Below are 27,502 nucleotides of genomic sequence, written 5' to 3'. Positions count from 1 at the left end.
TGTACCCAATATCGACGTCTTCTCCTCCTCTTCTTCCTCATGCACTGCTACTGCTGCAGCAGCAAACATTTTCTGTCACAACCCACCACACCACAACAACCAGGAAGCAAACAGCAACTGGAAACAACTATGGCAGGAATAGGAACCATGTAATTTTCATTGGTTAATGCCAAAGTTGTGGCAAAGTCGAAGTTGTACTGATCCCAAATTGTTGCAAAATCGCGGTCGCAAAATCGCAGCCACAAAATCGCGGCAAAATCGTGTGAAAGGGGCCTTAGAGTGATTGACACTGGGTTTGGATAACTATACAGATAACCTGTTACACACCAAATAGCTGCCACCTTGTGTTTGATCAGACAAACAAACCATTTAAAATACTGTAACAAATCATTAAACACTCTCCATTGTTATCACAAGCAGTGGGAGGGGACATCCCCCCCCCCTCTTCGCCTTCCGTCGCTCCACCCGGGCTCCTCCGTCCCACTGGAAGGCCTGAGCAACCAGCTGGCACGTTCGCTGGCTGACTGGAGACCCAAACAAAGCGGGAATCGGCTTTGATTGGGTCTCTGATATAGTAACCCGGAAACACTTCCAGTTTACTGGAGCCTTAAAGGCACCAGATTTAAAAAAAAAATCTGTATTCAAAACAGATAAACTTGGCGTTTTAAACGCTTTTAAGTGCATAGGACTGAACAGGGAAAGGGTAACAAGAGAAGTAGAAGGAATTATGCCTAGTAATAATGGCTCATCAGTGAGACGCTTTTACACCTTCTGTTTATAAGAGGAACAAGAATTTTTTTTTAGAACAAGTATTTGAGATGTCTCCTAGGTCAGTGGTCATCAACCCTGTCCTCAGGGCTCACCAACAGGCCAGATTTTATGTATTACCTTGGGAGATGCAGACTAGAATATTGCAATCACTGAGCAGCAAATGATATCACATGTGATGTATTTCAGTTATCTTGCAAACCTGGCCTGTTAGTGGGCCCTGAGGACAGGGTTGATGACCACTGTCGTAGGTGGCTTTCACCTCCACCTCCACATTTTTTATGCTCAAGTAAAGCTATTTGCAGCTACATAACTTCAACCCTAGACACTTCAGCACATATCTCTTAACACGTAATAGCATTAGCAATTAATGAAATTACCAACCCACCTCAATGAGAACCTCATACAACTGCATTGCTCTACTTTACCATTTGATATCCAGGTGGATTTCTATCAGGCCTCGAATTTGGTGGCATCAGACTGTAACCAGACAAAACATCCTACAACAAACTTTCTTGGAAAATATAATTATCCATGACATTTTCCAGGTTTACACAGCAAATACCATAAGACAGTATGTAAAATACAGCTAAAGTCTTACGCATCGTCCTTTTAAAACTGGTTTTATGACTACAGGGCAAGCAAGGATATGTGATAACAAGAAGATAAAGACGGCAGTAAGCTTTGCAAAGAAAAAAAAATGAATTATTGAAAGTTACAAAATGTTTAATGGAAGAGAGCAGAGTATACTGTATTCCTAGATTGATTTTTGAAGATCATAATCTTACCCATCATACAGATCTCCGAATTGTGTTTGGCATGTTGAGCAAACAAACAACAAAAACCTCATTATATTGATGGCATAAATTGCTTGTAATGATCTTTCCTTATCTCATATTACTCCCATTAACGTGTTTATCGCGTTCCCGTCTCACTATTAAACTAGTTCGACACAGTTGTAATAATGACGACCAGACTTTATTGCTTTTAACTCTGATGTCTGGAGTGGGGATACAAATGAGTCAGGGGCGTTGGGTGTCTCGCATAAGACATGCTAATGAGTGTAGTTTAATGTTACTTGTGTATAAAGCACTATTCTCTATGTTAATTATTGCCGCTTTCTAAAAGGATACTCTCAGTGAAACCTGTATGGAGAGAAACACAGGGGCTGCCATTACTCGCCTCTTGAAAACATTGGATGCCTGGTCGCAATTCTAATCCTCTAAGACCCCTTTCATACTGCCGTCGCCCATAGCGTCGGCGGTAAAATGCCGATATTTTACTGTTAGAATTGCGGTGCATTTCGCCTGCTAGCGGGGCACTTTTAACACCAGCTAGCGTCCGAGAAAGGGTCAATACCGCCGGCAATGCACCGCTACAGCAGCCTATTGCTTGTGGTACCACGCCACTGCCCATTGATTTCAATGGGCGGGAGCGCATTAGCAGCGGTGAGTTCACTGCTGCTAATGCGCTCCAAAGAAGCTGCTGGCAGGACTATTTCTGATGCCCTGCCAGCGCACCGCCTGAAGGCTTTCATACTGGAGTGAATAGAGCAGCAGTTTAAGGATGGATTTAGGCGCTATTTTTAACGCTATAGCACCTGCAAAACGCCCTCAGGGGTCTTACTGTATGTTTTATAACAATAAGTCACTGACCTCGGCAAATCCGCAGCAGCTAAAGTTAGACCTTCATACTTTTTTTGATGGACTGTATAAATTGGCCAATTTGATAATACTTAGTGGGGATGACGACATTTAGGGTTTTTAAATTCCCCCATACTTTTGGTGAAGGTCGGTGAAATCCATCCTTCGCTCAGGCTATATTATTTGTATGGACAGTGTGATATTGCCAACACTTTTTTTTCATCGCAATTTGTGAAATATTTGATGAAACGGTCTACTTGAAGTGTATATAAAGCTCAAACCTTTGTTTTAATTTATCATAGAGTAGGGAAGAGTTAAAACCTCTACCAGTCTGCCTATGCACTGTTGAGGAGGTCTTCCCTTAACGTTCTGTCTTGTAGATGCAACAGGAAGCGAGAGAAAATCTCCCTAAAGTGAAGGGGATTCCCACTTTAGAGTGTTGTCACTGGAACGTTATCCCAATTGGATGATTTCCTGGCCCCTCTCGCTCTCATGACATCTGTAAAATTGATATTTTATAGTTCAGTGACAATAGTCAGCAGGACAAGCAGTAAATCTCCCCGAGACAAAGACAGCAGTAAAGTACGTAACCTACCTCTCTGCAAAATTACTTTAAAAAGTTTTACCTTTGTGTATACTTTAATAGGAACAAAAATTGTCTCTGGACAGCCGTACTCTGAACAAATTGTAGCCTTTATTAAAAGAAGGACAGCACTACAAGTCACAGCAAAATTAAAAAAAAAAACAACTCTGGCGCGTTTCACACTGAAACTAGTGCTTAGTCAGCTTTGACTAAGCACTAGTTTCAGTGCGAAACGTGTCAGCAGTCGGGTTTTATTTTATTTTGCTGTGACTTGTAGTGCTGTCCTTTTAAAAAAAAGGCTACAATTTGTTCAGCGTGCGGCTGTCCAGAGACAATTTTTGTTCCTGCTTTGCTAAGTGCATTGCCTGCACCTGAGTTGTCTGCAACGGAGGATATTCATCTGGGTTCCCACCTGGAGCGGCTACTCCCTTTTCCCTTGTATACTTTAATAGTTGGGGCCCCTGTATTCTGTTTATTTTATTGTTTATGGCCCATTTTATTCAATCATCTAGACCAGTGGTCTCCAAACTGCGTGCCAGGGGGACAGATGCAGCCTTTTGCTTGCCTTTATTCAGCCCCTGGGTCACGTTCCCTTTAGTAAATTTTAAAGCACACAAACATAATATATTACACAATTCTTTTGCCTAAAATTTGTGTGCCTGTGAAGTGCAATGAGAATAATGATAATGGTAGAATGAGATGGATTTACTGAGGGGATAGGGGCTGTTCACTGAGCTTAGTAAATAGGATGAAGCTGTGTTTACTTCACTTAACCAATCATATGCTTGCAAAATTGTGTTAGTACAAGTCTAATTAATGGAGGAGAGCAGGCTAATTTTTCAGCACAGATAGGGAACTGACCATGCTGAGCTAGCATGTCTAGTGTGGTCAGTTTTTAATAGAAAACCAGCGGCACTGGCAGGAACACCAAGGATTTCACATAAAGGAAGCAATACAATGGGCTGCTAAGTTATGTAGCTGACCTGCCAACCTGCCCAGCCTTAGCAATTGCCTTTTGCAGGCTGGGACCCCAGTCCCCTATGGTTTAGCAAGAAATGAAAAGTCTTTAGTGCTAGCTGTCCTACTGGTGGACTACTGCTGTCAGTCAGCCCTCTTTAGGCCCTGCCAGCCCTCCTGACTGCAGTTGCCTGACTCCACTGCCCATGATATTTCAGTCCATACTGCTGGCTCTGTGCCCATCTCTGACTGCAAGCTCCTAGTCCTCTCAGGCGTGCCTCTCCAGTCCTCCTGACTGCACATGTCACTCACCAGCCCTCCTGGCTGCAACCAGTGGTTCCCTCCTGAAGACTTGCCTGGCAGTACTAGCTACTGCTCTCCTCTCTTGCAACTCCTGTTCATAGCCTCCACGATTTCCTGGAGGGCTCCATCCTGCACCCGAGCCCAGGCCCTCGCGCCCCCCCCCCCCCCCCAGACTGGAGAGCGCATTCATAAGCCCCGACAGCCTAAGACCCCTTTCACACTGAGGAGTTTTTCAGGCGGTACAGCGCTGCTATACCGCCTGAAAAACTCCTGCACTGCATACTCAATGTGAAAGCCCAAGGGCTTTCACACTGAGGCGATGCGCTGGCGGGAGACATAAAAATCTCCTGTCAGCAGCATCTTTGGAGCGGTGAGAGGTGTGCTGTTCTCCTTATAGTTATTTGTACATTGCATTATCAATCTTTATTTCTCCATGTTTGTTTTCATGCATTTCTTTCACTGCTGCCATCTGCTGGCCAGAATTTGCATGCCACACGTCCCTGTTCTTGTTAGTAAAGTTTTCTGTATTGGAGGCGTGGACTTTGCTGGGCAGGTCTCTTCACTGGGGGCAGCCATTTCAGTTTTTTCCTCATGGCTGTGTGACTAGACACTCCACATTTTTGGGCTCGAGAAGGCATCAGTTTTTTGACCAGCAGAAGTCATCAGAAGTCAGCATTAGCTCAGCAGTAGCACAGCAGCCGCTCAGCAGAAGTCATCAGAAGTCAGCATTAGCTCAGCAGTAGCACAGCAGCCGCTCAGCAGAAGTCAGCAGAAGTTAGCAACAGCTCAGCAGCAGCTCAGCAGCAGCTCAGCAGCCACCGCAGCTAGCCTCAGGACATATTCTAACAAGCCAGCATTGATACCACTACTACAGAACAGAATTGTATCACGGTTTATTGTCTTATCTGGATTGAATAAACCCACGCTGATTTCATCTTCATGTCTGAGTCTGGATCCATTTAACCTGAGCATCTGCCGGTCCTATCTGCCCCACTGCTTGGAGACGAAGGTAAGAAGTCACACAGCTATTATCAGTTATACCTTCATTTGCCTTCATGTGGGAACAGAACAAGAGGAGCGGCGTGTATACCGCTCCTTCCCATTTAAAACAATGGGAACCGCGGCAATACCACCCGCAATGCGCCTCTGCAGAGGCGCATTGCGGGCTGTATTAACCCTTTATCAGCCGCTAGTGGGGGTTAATACCGCCCCACTAGCGGCCGAATCCCGCGGCAAATCCGACGGTGTAGCGCCGCTATTTTTAGCGGCGCTATACCGCCCCAGTCTGAAAGGGGCCTAATACTCCATCTTCAGTTCTTCCACCTGACAACTCCTTCCCAGCTGGGCTGACTGTAGGTATTTAAGGAGGCCTGCCCCCTGCCAATCCAGGTTTGGGGATTGGTCAGGGCTCCTTAACACACCTCAGGCAGCTTCACCTCTGCTTTCCTGCTCTCTTTCTAGTACCTTCCAAAAGGCTCTAGAAAGAAGATGGAGGTCTTAGTGATGCTGCCTGTAAATCGTAAGCTGATAACTCCCAGCCCACACAAACCAGGCCTGCCTAAATTTGCCTACACTTACAAAAAAATGAATCTAGCATCCACCAATGTAGAGGGTATTGCATTGGTTTTACATATCCTTTAATCGTTCGGTCATAAGACTTGAATAAACAAGAACAGCGCTGTGAGTGGCATTTTCCTATAAAGCCATTTTGTGTATTGGGTTTAATGTAATCACAATATTACATTAGGTGTTGGGCTTGCCACAGAAATTTTCATCAATATGATTCTAATTGCCTGATGAGGGCTGTAGAAATCTTACCCTACTAATAGAATGACAATTAGATTGGTTTAATGGAATCGTGCCAGACTGTGATTTCATTCATTCTGTGCAATGGCCTAATAGAGACAAGAACCAGGATGTCAGATTTAAAGACTAGTGAAAGCGTTTGAAAAAAAAATAAAAAATACAGGGGCAGTAACCACTTCAAGACCAGGAGTCATAAAGCTGAACTATAGACACAAGCACTTTTATTTAAACATGTTCTTGTAAAGCCACTTGCCGACCACCCCATAGCAGATTTACTGCTATAGGGCAGCCGCGCTGCGCAGGATCACATATACAATATCTGACAAAAGTGAGTACACCCCTTGCTAGCAAAAAATAAGTACACCCCTAAGTAAAAATTTTCAAATTGCGTCCAATTAGCCGTTTTTTCCTCCCCAGTGTCATGTGACTTGTTTGTGTTACAAGGTCTAAGGTTTAAATGGGGAGCAGGTGTATTAAATTTGGTGTTATCGCGCTCATTCTCTCATACTGGTCACTGGAAGTTCAACATGGCACCTCATGGCAAAGAACTCTCTGAGGATCATCAGGGAGGGAGGGAGCAGAGGGTGTCAGCAATGTGTAGATCGCAGACAGGTGTCTGGGATGGCGGGTCAGCAAGCCCAGACCGTGATCTACCAGAGCATCAAACAGAGTGCAGCGCAGAGGAACTACTTGAAAAAGTTGGAGCTGTAGTAGGGAGCAAGAGCCGCATAAGCCGATGTCTCCTCTGTAGTGCTGGCTCCTGTCCTATGCAGAGTGATACCAACTGCACTCCACATCTTATCCCGGCTAGCGGTCTCCAGAGTGGTGCCAGCAGTAGAAAAGAAGAGATCTTCAGGTCAGTGTGCAGCAATACACCGGGAATAATAGTATATGGCTGCTTTCACACTGATGCGTTGTGGCTTATCCACACCGTAGGTGCAGTGCAGTTTACCTGCGGGTTTGCTGCATTTAGCCTTAGACCCCATGCACACTATTCGATTTTCTGCAGATTTTTGTCTTTCGATTCCACAAAACCATATAATATGAGGTCAAACCTTAAGAGTTTCAAGTTATATGCAATCAGGCAGGTCTTTGCACTACATGTTTTTGGTAAATCTGAAGACAAAAATCTGCAGAAAAACTAATAGTGTGTATGGGGCCTAAGGCCCCGCACACACGACCGGATCTATCCACTGAAACTGGTCCGACGGACCAGTTCCAGCGGACAGATCCGGTCGTGTGTAGGCCTCATCGGATAATCCGCCCGTGTGTACGAGGCCTTAGACTTCTATTATATACTGCAGATTTTCTGCACTTTCTGAAAGTGGACCACACCTGTGAAGCACTTGCCAAGCATGATCCATTCAAGTGAATGAAGCCACTCTGCAAATGCCCTTCAGCCATGTACAGTTCAGCAAAGGGTTAAAGCAGGTAGCAATGTGTTTCTTTCTCACCACCTGGTTTAACCCTGCAGAAGCATGCAGTTGTGGGCCACTTGCAGAATTGCCCTATTTACTTGAAAAAAGGTGTTGATTGGCAGGCTGTAGCACCCCCCATTAATTCCTGCTGCTGTATGTGTGCACCTTTGGCTGCTGCCTCAACAGCTTAAGCAGGTAGGGATAGGAGGTGGCAAAACTGCGACTGAACCACAGGATTTTACCACCCCTCAACTTTACGTGTGAACGAGCCCCTAAGGGTGCCGCTCCCAAATGCAACTAAAGATTCATTCACTAGTGTACAAGTCACTGCTGTTCCTCTGAAAAGCGATCCAAGTTTGTTTGTCAGGTGGCGAGGAGGTGATATGTTGCCTCCTTAACACCTGGTTTAAATCCATGATTCGTGTGCAATGCACGTGATTGCAATGCGGTAGGTCTCCTTTACCACAGGTGTTTTTCGTCCCATCCTTCCTATGGTTGGAAGAGGAGGAGGAAGGGTTTGGGGAATCGGAAACCTCTGAGACAGAAGCTTCCTTTAAGGAGGGCACTCTGGCCTCAAACATTTCCCAAACTCCAAACATCATGGAGAACTTCTTCACAGAGGTGGTCGGTAAGAATCTGAAGCTGTCACTGCCTGAAAGTTCTAGGCCTAAGGTGACAGCGTTGGAGTCTTGGAAAATATCTAAACCAGCTGGATCCTTTTTATGCAGTCTCACACTGAAGTGGTTGATGCAAAAATATCTGTTGCAAGACAACTTCTGCAAAAATGTTGGCAGTGGACCCTGCAGTGTCTTATTTAAATTATAACACTTACAGTTCCAGTGGTTGGTGTACCAGTGATTAAGTACCCTGCATACTTTTGTGTTTTCTTGGCAAGTGCAACCCTGCTATTACACCCATGGGAGTTTGCCTGCTTTTACTGGTATGGGCAAAGTGCATGGCTAAGGAACCTTAAGTCAGGGTCTTCAGCTAGACAGCACTTGTAGTTTTTTCCAGGAGCATTATGCTTCTTTGTGGATGCATTGGGATATTCTGTCACATAACTCTCTTGCCTGGGACTTATGTCAGTTTCACATAAGGTGAGTGCTTGGGATAAAATGCTGGTCAGCAGAGTTCTCTTGCCAGAAACTGCTCAATGTATGCACTGGGGAATTCCTATTTGGCAATTACCATGGATAACTCTAGCCAGAGGATTATAGGGGGGGGGGGGGGGGACACTTTCTCATCTCTAAAGTAGCAGTAGAAGTCTTCAGAGAAAAATCCATCTTCATCTGGAACAAAGAATGGTTCCTTTTCAGAATTTGGGACCTAAGCAGAAACCTTACTTTTGGACACCTTGTAGGGGGAGGTCTGGTGGCCTTTGCAGCTGAGAGGATCCAAGATATCTTTGATGTTTAAACATTGTCTCCAAAGGATACAAGCTGGAGTTTTGTGGCTTGCTCCACACTTCCTGCTGTCAGATATACCTGCTATATCCAACAAATAGGCAGTCCTGTTTACTGCACTGGGTCAGTTATGCTCCAAAGAGATCATATTCCAACCTTCTCATGATGCCCTAGCCCAACAGCATTGCGTGGCCCTTACTGGATCTAAAGCACTTGAACAAGTTTCTGTATCATCAAAAGTTCTGTAGAGAACTTGTGTGATTATTGGCTGCTTGTCTCCATCAGGGGGACTTCCAAACTGCTTGAAAACATGGATGATTACCCCCCCACATCTTTCTGCCTCATCTGCACTACCTGCATTTGGCGATAAACTGGTAAGCAAATCTCCTAAGCCACAAGCAGGTATTTTACTCCCTTTGTCTCTAAAAGGGGGTGAGTAGGTGTGTCCCTGTCTTCAGAGTGGATGCCCTAGTCCAGTGGTTCTCAACTCCTGTCCTCAGGACCCACCAACAGGCCAGGTTTGCAAAATAACTGAAGTACATCACAGTTGATATCATTTTCTACAGTATTCTAGCCTGCATCTCCCCAAGGTAATACTTAAAATCTGGCCTGTTAGTGGGTCCTGAGAATAGGAGATTAGGACCACTGCCCTAGTCACACCATGAAATCAATTCAGCCAGATTGTTGCACCCCCCCCCCCTCTCTGAAACTCCTGCTTCTGATGATAAAGAACACAAACCATTTATTCTCATTGCAGACATATTTCTTTCAATTCATTGTACCACCAATGCACTCTCTGCTGACTCTGTGGGAACTCAATATGGTGTTGTCAGTCTATCAAAGGCCACCATTTGAACCTCTTTGGGACATCTCTCTTTTCTGCAAGGTTGCTTTTCTTGTGTCTAATTCTTTGATTAGGAGAGTGTGTGGACTTGTGGAAAAGAACATTCTATGACTATATACATCTGAAAATATATTTGGGCTCACCAAGCAATAGCCGGGTGTATGTCATGGTGCCAATTATGAGGTGGTTCTGGAGGTAAGAGTCCATCATGCCACTATTAAAAGGAGATGCAGAATTCGATTTTATTTAGATAATCATTTTAAAACACAGACACATCTCACTGATGTGTTCAAGTAGTCCAATGCCGACAGCTTAAAAAACTAATTTTACTGTAGAGAAAGAATAAAACCCATCTTCACCAAATATATATTGACATTTTATTTGAAATCTGAATGTCGAATAATTTACCAAGAAGAACAGATGATTGACATTACCTTTGGATCGAAAAGGTAGACATTTTAACCCTCAACGCTGAGCAAGAAAGTGTCAGGCAATGGTTTTGTATATTCTAGCCAATGTTCTGTACAGCAAGAGGTTATTTAGATACGTCATTGTCTACTAATTGCTTACAAGCATCGAAGGTTGAAACCAGCCTTCGACCACCTTCATTTAACCCGTTAAACAGATCAATTATGTCGGCTTATGTCTATGCAGGATGACTGTGACCTTTTCAAGAGAATGTTTAGGATGCAGCCAATCAAGGAAACAAATAGTGAGTTACATGCTACCCGTCTGTAGATGACAGACTAGGGTTGCTGGTAAATAAACCTTCTGACATAATTTACTAAAGGCTTTTAATTAGTTATTCGGTATCTCTGAACATGCTGAGTGAGGTTATAAAAATTAAACATAGCAACAGAAGAAAGAAATCGTGAAAAAAAAAAAAGTGATACCATAATATATGTATTGGTTGCATATATGCCCTCCTTTACTATAAGGCTTCATTTCCATGGACGTTTTTACAGCCACTTTTCGGAGCTTTTTTTGCAGCCTAAAAACGGCTCTCCATGTTAATCTATGGCCTCATGTCCACCATGACGTTTTTGAGCTGTAGATGGCTGAGCCGTTTTTAAGCTGCACAAAAAACCCAGGACCAGTGCGTTCTAAAGCTCCAGCCTTAGAGCTGTAAAAACGCCAGGACGTTAAAAAAACACTCAAAAAACGAGCAAAAAACGCTACTGCTGTGTTTTTGAGCTTCAGAAAAAAAAAAAAAAAAAAAAAAAGGCGTTTTTAAGCTGTAAAAGAGGTTAAAAAAAGTGGCTGTAAAAACATCCATGGAAATGAAGCCCAAGACCATTGAGTTTTATTCTTCACAAAAATGTAAAGTGCATGCTAGGCAAAGTAGCCTGTTTATTGAATAGGATGCTCTGTAGGCAAGGCCTGCACTTGCTCACAAAGTTTCTCATTGTAATAAGCAATGAGTCACCCCACTCATAAAACATCGCTGACTGCCTATGTGGCCAACCATTTGGAAAAGTACATGTGTAGGAAGAAATGTACCTTGGCACTAATATGGGGAGATGGGAGAGTGTGGTGAACACAAGCATGGATAACTTATGGCGTCTCCTATGCAGAAAAATGTTTACTTTGCCTAGAGTGGGCAAAGTACTAATTTGAATTAAGAAATCAGGATCAAACCTGCTCTACAGAGAATATGACAATCACATTATTGACATTTAGCAGCAATACACACTTACTTTTAAGGGTACTTATCAGATAAATGAAAGTGTAATTCTGTCTTAGTAGGGCTGTGGAAATTAACTATGAATTCATCGATTAATCTTGAATTTTTTTGATCAATCAAAATTATTTTGGATTGGTACTCACCTCTCTGCCGGCTTCCGGGCCTTCAGGGAGTTCCGTCGGAGATCTGGTGAGGTCACAGACACCGGCGGGGCTTGCTGTCTCCATCTGAAGGGCTCCTTTGCTGTGCCTTCATATCTGCATGCCGGCGGGACCTTACTATCCGCCACACGCAAGGGCTGTTACACTTCCCTCTATCAACCTGGGATTCTACATCCATCCACTGGGAGTTGTGATAGTTTCCCTTCACGGGACATCTACATGCCTACGGACTGATGTTAACCTCTCCTCATCTGGATTCAGCAGTGGCATCGTTGTACACATTTTTATACCAGTATCATACTTAGCTACATGTTTTTATGACTGCTTTTGCTACCGTTTGGTATTACTCGCACCATTTTTACAGTTTATGTAGCTACATCGATTTTTATCTCCAGTGCAATATTTATTTTGTTACCTACTTGAAGACTATAAAAGTTTTAATGCTATTCCCATTGAGTGCTGCCTTTGCGTGTTTTTTGTATCCTGCTATCCATTTTTCCAGTGGTTGGTAGCCGCACTCGGAATCAGCCTGCAAGGAGATCAGCTAAAAGTAGTTGGATCTGTATGTGCGTTATAATTAATCAAAATTAGTCGATTAAAAAAAATATTGATTAATCGAACACAAAAATTTTGATCAGTAACAGCCCTACTTATTAGCCTTAAAATTGAACAGAAAGGTTCATATACTTGCCTGATTTTCAGCCTACTCTTGTCCGATTGTGTGATCCAACTCTCCTGTGTCAAGCCAGCACAGCTGCAGGGAGAGGAGGGAGCACCAACAATAGATGGGTCATTGTAGCCTATGGGTGACATCACAGATTTAGGGCTTTACCAGCTGTTATCGGGGCACTCTCTCCCCTGCAGCCCATTCTGGGTGGCACAAGCAAGATCACAGGACCAAAAAAAAAAAACAGTACTACCATTGTACAAATTCTCTATATTGGCTGTAAATGCCATTGATAATACTCAACCCAAAGTGTGATTAAAGTGTACCTGAGCATATTCTGAAACCCAGAAGTGTCATGCACAGGGACTTGACTTATGCCTAATTTGGAGTTAAATCAGAACTATGGCTCCCATGTGGGTTTTATACTGCTGCTTACAGGAGATGGGAACTTGCAACAGTAAAGGCAATAATGAATCCGGTATTCCAGAACCAGTATGGCAACACCAATACAGTAGAGGGAGACTTTTCTAGACCTCAATGCCATGGTTGTCAACTTTTGAGGAAAAGGGGCACTTAAATGCAGCCCCTGACATCACCAAAGGCCCACATTTAATGTTCAATATATATAATGCTTGAGAAGACTGTTAGAAACTGCAGACCTTATAGAGGAAATGAGGATCAGAGAGTATGGACATGGTACATTTTTGTAAAGAAAACAAATCGAAACTGGGAACATGTTACTTGAGGTTAGTAGAGACCAATGCCATTACCCTAATCAATGTTTCCACTACAGACTGCTGAGGTACAAATGCTGCACATTATATACCAAAGGGCTGCAGGTTGGGCACAAGGGCCTAAATGAAAAATTTGAGGAGAGCCAGGCAATCGCATAAGGTAACACCACATGGAGGATGAAAACCTAGAACAGAAGCAAAGGTGGTAAACAAAAAATAAGAAAATGTGTAAGATAAAAGCTGGAGCCTAGGATACATAATTGTTGACCTTAGGGAAAGAATGTTGGATTCCTTAGGGCACAAATGTCATTCCCATGAATTACAATTTGTATCCACAATCCTATAGAGGGTAAATAAGATAGTGTTTGTTACACTGAGATGACACTATCACATTGAAGCCTCCCTATGACCAGACCCACCAATCACAATGTCTCCTCTCCACATCAAAGCTCACATTTTTTGCTCCAGCAGAGGGTGAGGGGGGGGGATGAGGGGGACTTCTGTCTTTGAATACTGGGAGCAGCCCTGCATGCCACCTGCCCTAGATCAGAGTTGGCTGCCATCACCATAGCAACTGACACCATGCATCCTGACCCTAGAGCATCATCAGTTAATATGATGTGAGGTGGTCGACCCACGCACACCATGGCAACTCATGATGCTGATCCAGGCAAACTGGGTCAGTGTTTCTCAACCGTGGCATCCTTGGTGACAAACATTGGTATAAGTTACAGAGGAGTCTATATCTGTATCAGCAGATTGAACTCCTATAGGTAGGGTCTAGAATACAGCATCATACAGATTATAGAGCAAATCGCATTTACCAAGATACCCGAGTCAGAGGGAAACAATAGAGACTGGGTATACCTGGAGATTACTGTGTCAGTTGCAGAGTTCCCACGGGTTTGGAAAGCCCCATAATGCAGGGCCTAGAGCCCAAAGGTCACATTCCAGTACATCTTGGCCCTGTACATGGGCTTACTTAGAGTGAATCTTTGGAGACAGGTTCACACCAGAGACTGCCTGAATATGAGTGCTCGGCTGCTAACCGACACGGGCACAAAGTCTGGAAAGCACCAATGACAGAGTGCAGTGCCCAAAAGTCACATTCCAGCCAGGCCCCACAATCTGCTGTCCAGCTTGTTAGGGTATGATCTCCAAGGCTGTGCCAAGGATTAGTCAATCTGGATACCTACTGTTTAAAGACCACCTCAAGCATCTTCATAGAAATCCTAATTGACTAGAGAAAACACCCACTAAGCACCAAGAATAATGTTGTTAGAAAAAAAACAGCAAAGTTTAGGTTTAGTTTTTCCCCACCAAGAGCTGGGGAAAACGCATTAAATCATCTAGGACATTAGCAAAAAGCTGAGGCATTACTATTAGGGGTGGGATTATTGTTGGCACACCTTCAACATTTGTTATGGTGCCAGTGTCCACCTCCTTAAAGCAGCTGCATTTAACCCACACATCTATGTATTACTATATCTCTGTGTCCCTCAATAGATGTAAAGAATGATGTTGCAGGGGATATCATCGTTACTGCCGCCTCAAAATCTCATAGCTTGTCAGTCAGCACCTGGCCACACTTAGTCCTACCCATTGCTTTCTTGATTGGTACCCTGCCTTTGCATGAATTTGGGGTTATCACCAACTGTAAGCCATATTCAGCAGAATTTAAAGAAAAGTGCTTGAAATATATCACTCCGTGTGTAATGAATCTAGATACGAGTTTCACTTTTTGAATTGAATTACTGAAATAAACTTTTTGATGTTTTAATTTTTCTGAGATGCACCTGTATTGCTGGTATAGTCATGAAATGCAAGTGGTTTTACCGGGTTGTTGATTGGACAATAAAAGAGCAGGAGACCACGTCTGTATGTATTACCCAAATCTAGTGAAGTCATGTTTTGTTTGCAGTGTTCTCCAAGTGTTATATAAAAGTGTGTTAGGCCTGCAGAACACCACCCCCTTCTCCATAGCATGGGAGAAGGTGTACTGTAGTCCTGACCCACTTTCCAACATTGCTTAAGGGCCGGTTTGCACCAGAATCACATAGGAACGCAGCCTACGTTCTTATGCGATTCCTGCGTGTTCCCCTGCAGTTCAAGTTGGCAGCCTTTTTATTTAACCACTTAAGGACCGCCTAACGTCGATATACGTCGCCAGAATGGCACGGCTGGGCACAGGCACATAACTGCACGCGACCCAGTCCGAAGCTCCGTGACCGCGGGACCCGATCGCCGCCGATGTCCCGTGATTGGGTCACAGGAGCTGTGGCAGCGACACTGATCGTCTGCTCCCTGATATAGGGAACGACGATCAGTGACATCACGCCTACAGCCACGCCCCTCTACAGTAAGAATCACTCCCTTAGGGCACACTTAACCCCTTAGTGTCACCTAGTGGTTAACCCCTTCACTGCCATTGTCATTTTCACAGTAATCAGCGCATTTTTATAGCACTTTTCGCTGTGAAAATGACAATGGTCCCAAAAATGTGTCAAAAGTGTCCGATGTGTCCCCCATGTCGCAGTCACAAAAAAAAAAAATCGCTGATCGCTGCCATTACTAGAAAAAAATATATAAATAAAAATGGCATAAAAATATCCCCTATTTTGTAAACGCTATAACTTTTGCGCAAACCAATCAATCAATTACAAAAAATAAGTAGAAACATACGTAGAATACGTATCGGCCTAGACTGAGGAAAAAATTTTTTTTTATATATTTTTTGGGGATATTTATTATAGCAAAGATTACAAAATATTGCATTTTTTTCCAAAATTGGCGCTCTATTTTTGTTTATAGCGCAAAAAACAAACAAAAAAAAACGCAGAGGTGATCAAATACCACCAAAAGAAAGATCTATTTGTGGGAAAAAAAGGATGCCAATTTTGTTTGGGAGCCACGTCGCACGACCGCGCAATTGTCAGTTAAAGTGACGCAGTGCGGAATCGCAAAGGGGGGCAAGGTCCTTAACCTGCATGATGGTCCGGGTCTTAAGTGGTTAAATGTGCTGCAAATAGCACTGGAATGCACAAAAAGTAGCGCATGCACAACTTTTGAAAAACGTGCCTCACAAAATTGAATGGTACTGTGGTATTCTGTGATCTGGTGTCCACAAACACATTGCCTTTGTGATCTGTGTTTATGTGGTGCCGTTAACAATGTCCTGGAACCTGCAGCAGTGCATTTTGAAAGGAGTGCGGAAAAGGTTCATGAAACACCTTGATCTACTGTGAATTGGTCCTAGGAGTTCATCTTTACTGCAAATCAGCCGAGACATTTAAATTTTCAATATTCAGCAGAATAAAATAGTCCAAAAAACGTGCGAGATTAAACTGTAGTGTTTACGAGTTGAAACTACATCTGAACCCATTGCTGGATGCATGCACTCAGAGTCCTATTGCTTACTACAGATGGTAGTGTCACCTATACTGTGGACATTTTCAGTGACCAGTTATGAAAGAAAGGCTTTCCATGCACAGGAATGGCTTGTGATGCAGATATGGTTACCAAAAAACTATTTTCATAGTGTCATTCTTTCTTTTAGTAAAGCTCATCTCACGCAGATAGTCTTGTGAAAATACAAAACTTTCTGCATTAAAGATTTATTTCCATTACCAATGGCTAACGAATTGTTAGGCGAGTTTTCCATGGTTGCTTTTCCCAAAAAAATCTGTGTACATTCTTGAAACTTTTTTTCTGATGAACAAACAGGCATATATCAGCTAGTTATCCAATAAACTAGATGAGATACAAAAACATTTGACACAGCACAAGTCAATAGGAGGCTTTTTGAAGTATAATTACAATGGAATTCTTTATTTGACAGCTCCGCAAACAGAACAGAAATATTTTCATGTATCTGAAAAGTAAAAACGGTAATAGACAGACCACATTTTGTTTTATTCTTGCCATGCTGAAACAATTAAAAAAAAACAACAGGGAACAACCTAAAGAAAACGGAAAGAAAACAATGTGTTCACGGGGATAGTGAAATAAAAGCAGGGCAGGGAATAACAAAAAAAAAATGGACAAAATAAAATGTAGAAATAAACATTATAAAATTAAAACTGGAAGAGAAGATAGAAAAACTTCCCAGAGAGAAAGGTCAAGGTTTGGGTCACTTGGGGAGAAAAAAAAAAATACATCAAAGATTTACAAACCGAGAAAAATGTGACGATAAGCTTCTGATTATACATATTAATTTACCCATTTTAAAAATAGTTACATACTTTGCCATAGTAATTTCAATCAAGTTTTTTTTTTTTTTCGTTTGGGAATTTTTATATATATTTCTTTAAAGGTTTATATATTAAAAAGCAACACTTTCATGTACATAAAACTGTACAAAACAAGGCAGCATCACAAGCAAGTAAATTAAATTTTTGTGTTAGCCCCTTTCCATTGTTGGATACACGGTGAACACCTAACATTGTCGACACCTCAATAGATCAGGGGCAAAGAGAATCAACACTAAAATCTAAAAAACAGGCTTTTTATTTTTTTTCCTTTTATACATTTGTGTTTTGTGGATTTTTGTAAAACACTCCGCATCAGACTACTCCACCTTCTGTAGCCACTTTGGCCCAATTTACCATCACTTCAATTTTAGTACCTTTGGTATTTGTCCAAAAAAATAAATAAAACATAGTGTAGGCATCAAATGTAAAATAATGTTTTATGTAGGCTTTACAACAATTGTTTTAACCAATTCTATTACATGTTGCAAAGAACAAGGTTGTCACAAAACAAAGCATGGATTCTTGTGCTGTGGCTCAGTGTACATTTTTTGACAGTAGGTTACTTACATTTATTACAGCCAGAAAACCAGGCAATTTCTGCATACTGCGTTTTATTCCAAATGGTGTGTATTTTAGCTAAAGCAATTTTTAATTCTAATCCCCAATTCAATTTTTTTTATTTTATTTTTTTTTGGTAAACTGTATAATGCAAATCATTAGTAAAGTACAGAAACTGCCATGTTTTCAACCTGTGCACATTTTAATAATGCTCCATTTGTGTCAACAATTTTGTAACATAAAATTTGCAAAGCTTGGAAGTGTGAATTTCTGTGCTCCCTAAATTTGGCCTCCAAGTTCAACTAACTGTGGATGATTTCCTGTTCTCTTCCCACAATTAGAAGTGAAATAATGAGTTTAATATACAGTACCTGCCTGGAAGCCTGGATTGAATGGACTGTTGGCTGTTCTTGGTGGATAATTGCTGATTCGTTCAAACTAAATTTAAACATACTTTTTCCAATTAGGTTTGTGAATGTTGGCACTGATTGTTTTTTCTTTTCTTTTAACATTCAAAAATCAATATATGAATGAAACTTTTTAAGAACTGCCCCAGCTGGAAAAATACCTTATTTAAAAGTATAGCCAAAGCCAATTTGGCTATAATTCTTCTGTAGATCACAGGAGCACAGCTCGTTCTGCACTCCTTTAGCACGCTGTCTGCTTACATCACTGAGCAAATCCAGTGAGAGCTTGAGCCAGCCCCTTCACAGCCCAGTGAGAGCTTGAGCCAGCCCCTTCACAGCCCAGCGCTCCAGTGAGAGCTTGAGCCAGCCCCTTCACAGCCCAGTGAGAGCTTGAGCCAGCCCCTTCACAGCCCAGTGAGAGCTTGAGCCAGCCCCTTCACAGCCCAGCGCTCCAGTGAGAGCTTGAGCCAGCCCCTTCACAGCCCAGCGCTCCAGTGAGAGCTTGAGCCAGCCTCTCCATAGCTCAGCGCACCAGTGAGCACCTGAGGGGCTGAGCAGAGTGCCATGGCTCCCCGCTAAGAGTGGAGGGGGAGAACTCGGGGATCAGTGGTGTATGATTGCTCAATTCTCAGTGCAGAGCTGGTGGGGACCAATGCAGCATCGGATTGATGCTGCATTCACCTAGGTATGTATGTATTTTTTTTGTTAAACTCATACTGAAAGGAATGTTGGTGGGTAGAATTACTGGGCAATATAAATAAAATAAAATCACATGGTGTTTCAAAACCATCAGCCACAAAACACTATGCTTCCATATCATTCATCTTTCAAGCATCATGACTGTGTCACAATGGGTGATTAAGGATACCATAGCAGAAAAGGACCCTGCAATTAATCCCAAGATTGTTTGCTCTGAACCAGACCCTAAATCCTTTTCCATGCCCAACATACAGAAGCAAGACCTCTATTCATAGTTCAAATGACATCAGTAGTATATAAATAGTCATTCCCTTACAATAGGCAGTTGTTCTGTATCTGAAAAATGTTATGAACTCTTACAATATGGAAAAAAGGATCAGTTTAGAATTGAGAATGGCAGTGTTGCAGGAAGAGACAAAAATCTCCCATCATGCTCTACATGTCCTGCAAACAAGGCTCGATCCTGAAAGGAAGCCAATTACATGTGTCCTATCGCTACTTATTTGACGAAGCACAATTTGTTTTTACACTATGTACCTGTCACAGCCTGAGCTCTGTACCTGTCAAAAGCCTGAGTCCAAGTATCTTATGGTGCCAGTGACAAGATGTCCAAACATTCTAATCGATCACACTTAAAAGTCAAGAATAACTGCAGGAAAAATAGATTTTTTTTTTAAAACTGCAAACATTTTCACCCCTAATAATGAAGCAACAATTATATGTGCAAGAGGAGCTGAAGGGCCCTACTGTCTAACACAGGAAACACTGGGGCAAGAAAATGCGAAAAAGGCATTAGATGGGAAGTGATTGAAGGACAGCAGTGGATAATTAACAATCCACCAAGACAGAGATTGTGTTAAAGTTTAAATGTGCCAGTGTCATAATATAACATGCTGCAGCAACATTTGGCTCCAACACAATCACCCGTCACTTACTAGCTTGGAACGGTGTGTGCCACCATCTTCCGGCCAGACTCTCTTAACAAGCAGAAAGAAGACAGGAAAATCGCTTAATAACATAGAGGCAAAGACCCCAAAACTGACAGTGCATTTATGAGAAATTATATTTACAACAGGCAGTATGTGTTAAGTTAAAGAGCAGCAGAGATTTAACCCTGTGCAGCATGAGCTATAAGGATGAGGAAGCACATGATTTGCGGATTGTTACAGAGACCCAAAATAGACAAAACCGAGGATATGCCTGAGTTGCTTTAATATACTAGGGTGCACAAAAACTTGGACATGGCTACAAAGATCTCTATCGCAATCACACTATTTTGAATCTAATATATATCTATACATAACAAAAGGACCTTTTCACTGTTAGGTGGAAAAAGCAGGATGTTAGATATAGAGGCCGTCGCAGATTTCAATTTAGGCTCCTGCTTGTTAAAGCATCATGCCTTTCTGTACTACAGCCTGGTAAGTGTCTACTTTTTTAATGCCAATTTTTTCTAGGACATGAAAGTTTTGCTGTTTCAAGAGGTTGAAAGATGTGATTGGCAATGTTATGTGGAGCATAACCAACAGCCTAGACAACCCAAATCCAGAATGTAGGACCTGAAGCTCGGACTATGTATTTCTGGCCTAGATTTTATGGCAGTACCAAGCTCCCTTTCTTTTAACTTGGAGATAAAGAGAACATCTCAACTGACAATAGCTGGGAACCCGCTATAAAGTGAAAGGTTTAAGGTTAATTATTTGTAAGCCTATGACACCAAAGTTGGCATCTTCTTTTCTTTAGCACAGCATTCAGATCTTGAAGTCTTTTTTGTTACTTGTAATCCTAAATCCATTAAAAATATGTCCAGCTCCACGTTTCCCATCAATTTGGTGGGTTTTAAAGAACAAAAAACCTCCTAGTCTGTACTTCACCTTCATGCAGTGAACCTGGCCAAACTGTATACAACCAGGTATTTGTCAGAATGCAGTCTGTAAATTATTTAGGCATTCTCACTAGTTAAGCTTCTTCTTATGAATACAACCCACAAAATGGCTACCTATCTGTGGACAAAAGGTACTTGAACTTTAAAGAGGAAATGTTATCTCCCAGACAACTTTTTCATTTTCCTTCCTCTCCTCCTCTAACGAAATTGATAGTATGTCTGTCCTAACATGTACTGTGCCCTCAACTTCCTGGGATACCCACATCAGGGGTTCCAGGAGGTCAAAGGGTACTCTATAATGCATGTGCAAAACTGTTATCAGGGGAGCCAGCTGCCTATTCGTGTTTTTTGCAGTCACCTCCCTGAAGGCACAACACATGTAGGTCATCATGGTGGTTGAACAACCCAGAAGACACAGCAAACTCTTCTCCCCCCCCCCCTCCCGTAATGTCAGAAGAAAAAAAAAAAAAAAAAGGAGGTGTGGGACCATAGGTGCTGCGATGAAGAGGCTGATACCTAGGCTTGGCAGTATTATTTTGGTGAACAACCTGGCTGTACAGGTAAGAGGGGAGGGCCAAATTTTTCTCTAATTAGGTTAAAGCATTCTGTATCTATAGAACAGATACTAGATGAACAGTACATCGTTGTTAAAGGCTTCAATGAGATCAGTATATGATTTCCAAATATGCCTTAAAACAAACTAGGCTTCTAGTATATATAGTCTTAAGGGAACCAATCACATGCCAACTTTTAATCCTCCAGTGCTGGTTAGAAACGGTTGATAACTAAAAGCAAGACTCGGAGCTTTGGGAGACACAAATACCTTCCTACTAAATACTTTCATGGCTTGATGTCAACATTGGTAAAAATCTGGGGGGTGTTTGCAGAGAACACAACATTCAGCAACCAATTAAATGCATGGTTTAACTTCAGAAAAATAGACCCTGGACACTGTGTAGCTGCAGACAATTACACCATTGTAGTACATGAGCTTATTAAAGGGCGAAGTCTTAAAAAGCAGTAGCCCAATTATAAACCCAACCAATCAGCAACCACCTTTAATTGTTCTAAACAGAGATTTGTCTGGTTAATATTGGTTACTTAGTACACCACTGTCTTCTTAATAAGTCGGTATGGCCGTAAACAACCTTGTAAAAATCTATACAGTTCTAGTGCAAAACTTTTAAAGACGTGTACATGGATAAAACATCAAAAACAACCCCAATACGTGTGAATTAAAAAATAGAATGTTGATAGCTAATGGTACACAATCATTAATGAGGCTGGTCTTCCTCATACGACATGACTTAAATGAGTACAGTATTATATTTTACCAGGATATAGGCTTCCATAATGTGTATATAAAAATTCAATTTTTTAAATGGCTGAGCAAACCATGAACACAGAGCCGGCACACAATGTAAAACCGATTAGTGTAAACAGTACCTTGTGGATAACAACAGAGTGAAGGTCCTTTAAAATGTAAGTAGTCTCAAATGCAAAACAATTCTGTTACTTTTTCCACATGCACACAATGTTATAAAATGGTACAAAAATTAATTCCAAATCCCCCCCAAAAAATGACTCTGGCAGCTGGCATATGAGTATCGAGACAACCAGTTTCAATTTGTAGGTTAAAACCCCTGACATTTGATCTAGATTTGACTTGTGATATTTGCTCTTTTTTATCCCCCAGCAAATGTGCTAAATGTATTTTTAGCTAGAAACCGTATGAAACAAACTTGTTAAATCATTTTCAGTGAAGACTGTGGTGCAATTCACAGGTGAAGAGTCACATTAAAAAATAGCAACTTTCACTTAGCAAATCTAGGCCAATTATGTGCAAATTAGTATGTATCATCATTTGACAGGAATACACATAGGGGAACTTAACCTTTCTACTCCGGAGACGAGCTTTCCTTTCTCCAGTAGATGAGAACAGGATGAAATGCCTCCAACTAAAAAGGAATATTTAAAAAAAATCTACATGCTCTCATTGCCAAAGTGCCAAATCTTCTTTCGACCACTTTGGAGAGTGCAGAACAAATAAATAATAATAAAGGGTATTTGCAACATTAAAAAGCTGAAATCAGGCAGACTTGATCATCATTCAAAGGGATCGTATTTACAGAAGTCTACATGAAAAGGTCAGTCGCAGCTTACCCTGTATTGATAAGTTAGATATGCAGATAGAATACAGTTTGGTCCCCTTCAGGCTTCCATTGCAAAACATCTATACTCATTCAGTTGGCACCTTTGGCATATGTTATCCCCCTCCTATTGGTTGACGGCCCTTTTTAAGATTCACAGAACTACTTTGAACAGGCCATCTTGTATCACACACCTGAGGGAGCATCCTCTGGCACTTGGCTATCCTCAACCAAATTGTGAGCAGTCCTTACTTAAAAGTTAACATGCAATAAACCAAATGTAAAACAAAATTGTGCATAAAATTATTGTGAATTTTAAATAACGGCGTTATATAAGTTATTTGTTGGCTTCAAAAACAGACACGTGGACACCATTCAAAACAAACACCAGATGCATGTACCTTCTTTATCTAAATAAGCACTGTTGATAGCAATTGGACCCTAAAACAGCAGTTACCACCTATATACCAGGAAACCGCTAGGTTATAAAGAAAAAGAAAAATGTCAACTTTGAAGTCTGCATGCCGTGTTTAAGAAGTATATTTTAGGCCAATAAAGAAAAAAAAAAACTGTGGGCTTTAAGCCTCAGAGTAAATATCAAAAATATTTCCGGTAAAATGTATTCCAAATGTAAAATGAAAAAGGACTTGGTACCAGATATTTAAAAAGAATTTGGAGTCCAGAGGCGTGCGCATTGGAGTGGGATCTTCAAGAAAGCTTGGAATTTAGATAATGGCATGACCTTGTGTTTTTCTTCCTAGTGGAGAAATTGGTTACAAAGCCCAACGTCAGATGTAAAAATTTCCTCTACCCACAAACGCATAGAAAAACTGCAAGGACTCAGAACTAGGTTTAAATAGCACAGCGAAAAATCAGAAGCCTTCATCCACTTCAGTTATCACAAAGAAGCGACTTTCTTAATAATGAGGACATTCAAACCTATGTACCAGAAGAGCACCAAGAACTTTTTTTTAGACATTTTCAAACTGAAACCAGAACCAGAATGGCTTATAAAGTCCTCCTTTGCTTTGAGGTTTCCCTCTTTGAGCATGAGAAACCAAAATGCAAGCTCCCTTTTTACATATATAAAAACTATACCTTAAAAAACTCCCCCCACCCTTCTTCAAATCCAGTTCTGACCTTTATGACAATGAATTGTCTATGTAGAGGGTGGTTTGAAACTTTACATAGGTATAATAAAATAAACCTGAAAAGGAAAAAACAAACAAAAATAAAACACTAGAAATCAATGTAGGCGCAAGCCCAGAAGCAGTTGCATGGACCATAAAGCACTGTGTTGTCCTTTGTCCACCTTTAATTTTTTCTCCTTCATTTAAAAGTTAGCTTGGTTTAGGTCTATCTCCCAAATTCTTCCCTTGGTCCTTTTGACTTTAATCCATGCCAGGAAACAAAAAAGGGTCAAGTGAATCTCACAGATATATCTCCCGCTTGGCAGATTGGGATGAAGGAGTGGTGGCGTGCTGGAAATCAGCCGTTTGGGTTAGTGGGATTTCCTCCAAAGGGGAGTCCGTACATGACGACTCATGGCTGTTACTGGTAAAGGCACTGTAAGTCGGTAACAGCTGAATGTTAGCCATTTTGGTGGTGCTGTTATTGTTGCCTCCGATGCGGTCCTCTGGAATTCTGGGGTTGCCATTGCCAATTTGCTCTTGACTCCCCTTGTCTTGGTAAGGCACAAAAGTGGAGAGCTTGAGGGCATTCTTGGGCCTGCGGTTGGGTGATGGCTGGCCAGGCATCCAGCAAGTGTCAGAGTGTCCATATTCTGTACATTCCCGTGTGCAGTTTCCCGTCATGGCTACATCAGGCAGTGGTCTGAGATCTAGAATTAGAAAAAAAATCATTGGTCAATGCATCAATAATCTAGCAAGATCCTTATTCTCTATACATCTACCCAGTCTCCCCCACATGTTCTAATACAAAGTGTTTTTTTTCAAATGCGAGTCATGTTCTATAGGAATAAAAAACATGAATCATATTTCATAAAGCGGAATAAAACAAATTTACATTCAGGAAGTAAATCAAATACATTTCTACAACATTGTTACACTGAACATTATACAAGCGCCTTATATGGATCCTATGGGAATAAAGACATGCTCCTGATTGCACCTTGTCAAGTCTATATGCCATTTAGAGAAAAAAAAAACAGCCAGGGCTCCTGATCTACTGGTCATGTGTCGTCTCTGCTCCAGCAACAATGCAAGATCAGAAGGTGACAGTAGCAATTATGGTAAGTAACTACATCAAATTGAAATGGAATATTTTATATATCTAGACTTATTTAAAATGGTACAAGAAAGTGCCAAATGCAAAGACAGTTGAAATTAGATTTCATTCTGAGTGGCTGCAATGAATTACTACACGTTTCCCCTAATGCAGATTATTGAATAAGCCAAACAGTACAGTTTAATGAGATCATAATAAAAGACAGTCTTAAACAAGAAAGAAGAAAAAAACGTAGGTTGCCCACTCAAACTTTACAATTTTAATTGTCAGAAAAAAAGAGAAGCCAACCAGTGAACATCTATTTAGGACTAATTCCTTGTACACACGATTGGAATTTCCGATGGAAAAAGTTAGACGGAATTTTTGTGTGTCCCCCATCAGAGTTTTTTTATCGGAAAACTTAGAAAGAGAACATGTTCTCTTTTTTTTTCCGATGAAAATAAATTCTATTGAAAATTCTGTTCGTCTGTATGGAACTCCGATGGAGAAAAAAAAACATGCATGCTCAGAATCATGTCGACGCATGTTTGGAAGCATTGAACTTCATTTTTCTCGGCTTGTCGTAGTGTTGTACGTCACCGCGTTTTGGTCGGTCGGAATTTGATGTGACTGTGTGTATGCAAGACAGCTTGAACGGAATTCCGTCAGAAAAATCCAGAGTTTATGCCGACGGAAATTCCGATCGTGTGTACGGGGCACAAGAACCAAGAACAATACAAAGGATCACTAAATTGTTTAAAATATGAAGTGTTTGTGTTGCCACATAGCAACAATTTTACAAAGAGTTCCCATTGAGGCTGTCATCACCAAGATGGCCCACCACAACCCCCAAATACATAACTGTGTTCTAAAGCAGGGATCCCTTAGTTGCTGCTATGCTTTACCTTCTGTCATAGCTAGGGCAAAAAAAACTGCAACTGGCTTTTGTGGTTACCTGTACTGAACATCCAGTCACAGCTTCTACCCAACTCAGATCAGGTCCTTTGTCACAACTAAAAGAAGGCAGATAAAACAGACTGGTTGGACTCTACGAAACCCTACTGCAGGGCAGAGGTAAGCAATGTGTAGGTTAGGCTGGCCATACATGGTTCAAATCTTGCCTGGTACACCAGGAACCAGCCAAGATTTGAACCATTAATGGGCAGGCTGAATGTCCCAAGTTAATCAATCTACTTGGGTACAACCAGCCTGCTGGATTAGCTTACGTTTATCGCAAACGGCTGCTATAGGCGATAGCGATCATCACCATCTTCTCTCGGGTTGGTTGCAGGAAAAAAATTTGCCCCGTGTATGGCCAGCCTTAGATGCCATTTTTGCAATAATAGCATCTATATTTTTAAGCCGTCTTAATGAATATAAAGCCAATTAGTTGTGATTAGACAACATGAATAGCTTTTACTTCATGCAGAGTCTCATTTATCAACTTATCTCAAATAGAAGACTGCAATTCTCCACAGTAGCCAATAATAATTGACTTTTTATTCACCAACTATCCCTTTTGTAAGGCAGGTTTAAATCCAATGGGTGGTTACGTAGCAAGAGCCAATTCCGACACAATAATAAATTAGATTCTTTGATCAATAAAGGCCCTTTATAATCAGTATAACAAATAAAGGGAACATAATGTACTTTCAGTGAACACATATTTTGAGTAGTTATTTGTGGGGGTTTAAATTATGTAACTTTTGCATTTTTACAAACTCGCCGATACCGAATACCGATACTTTTTTTTGAATGTCATGTGACAAATTCAGAAACCTGAGCCTTCATAACCTCTAAACTAGGGGTCTACAAACTATGCCCCCCCAGTTGCTCAGGAACTACAAATCCCATCATGTCTGTGAATGTCAGAGTTTTAAAAATGCCTCATGGGATGTGTAGTTCAACAGCTGGAGGGCCGTAGTTTGTAGATCACTGTTCATGCAAAGATAACATCAATGCTTGCAGGCCAGTGATTTTTTTTTTATAACTTTAAAACTGCTCGGTCGTCAAGGCAGAATGTTTGAAAAAGCTACCAAACCCCAAAAGGGTCAGCATCTAAACCCAAAAACTAAAGTAAACAATACATTGCAGCTAACCAATCATTAAATGCGGTGGCTGCATTAGTTTTCAACTGGCAAACCAGCTACTTCTTGTCTTAGGCCCCGTACACACGTCCGAGGAACTCGACGTGCCAAACACATCGAGTTCCTCGTCAAGTTCTGTGTTGAAGCCGCCGAGGATCTCGGCGGGCCAACTTTCCTCATTGAACAACGAGGAAATAGAGAACATGGGGCCATATTCTCATAGAAGTTACGATGGAGTATCTCAGGATACTCCATCGTATCTCCCTTTT

At 41.5% G+C, this 27,502-nt stretch overlaps 1 protein-coding gene across 5 annotated transcripts in view; it reads right to left on the bottom strand.

The window, feature by feature from the left end:
* Positions 1-16,769: 16,769 nt before the first annotated feature.
* PCDH1 (protocadherin 1) overlaps positions 16,770-27,502 on the bottom strand; it is a 283,416-nt gene continuing 272,683 nt past the window's right edge. For 2 of the 5 annotated variants that reach the window (XM_040344960.1, XM_040344961.1), the window contains exon 5: positions 16,770-24,760. In XM_040344960.1, the coding sequence (XP_040200894.1) occupies positions 24,351-24,760 (410 nt within the window). In that variant the 3' untranslated portion in view covers positions 16,770-24,350. The remainder of the gene's footprint in view (positions 24,761-27,502) is intronic. The other 3 variants (XM_040344962.1, XM_040344964.1, XM_040344963.1) reach the window with 3 other exon arrangements.

The sequence above is a fragment of the Rana temporaria genome, chromosome 3 (genome assembly GCF_905171775.1).
Source record: "Rana temporaria chromosome 3, aRanTem1.1, whole genome shotgun sequence".
In the NCBI taxonomy this organism is placed as follows: domain Eukaryota; kingdom Metazoa; phylum Chordata; class Amphibia; order Anura; family Ranidae; genus Rana; species Rana temporaria.
Note: the sequence above shows the minus strand (reverse complement) of the source record. Positions and strands in the feature narration are given on the sequence as shown.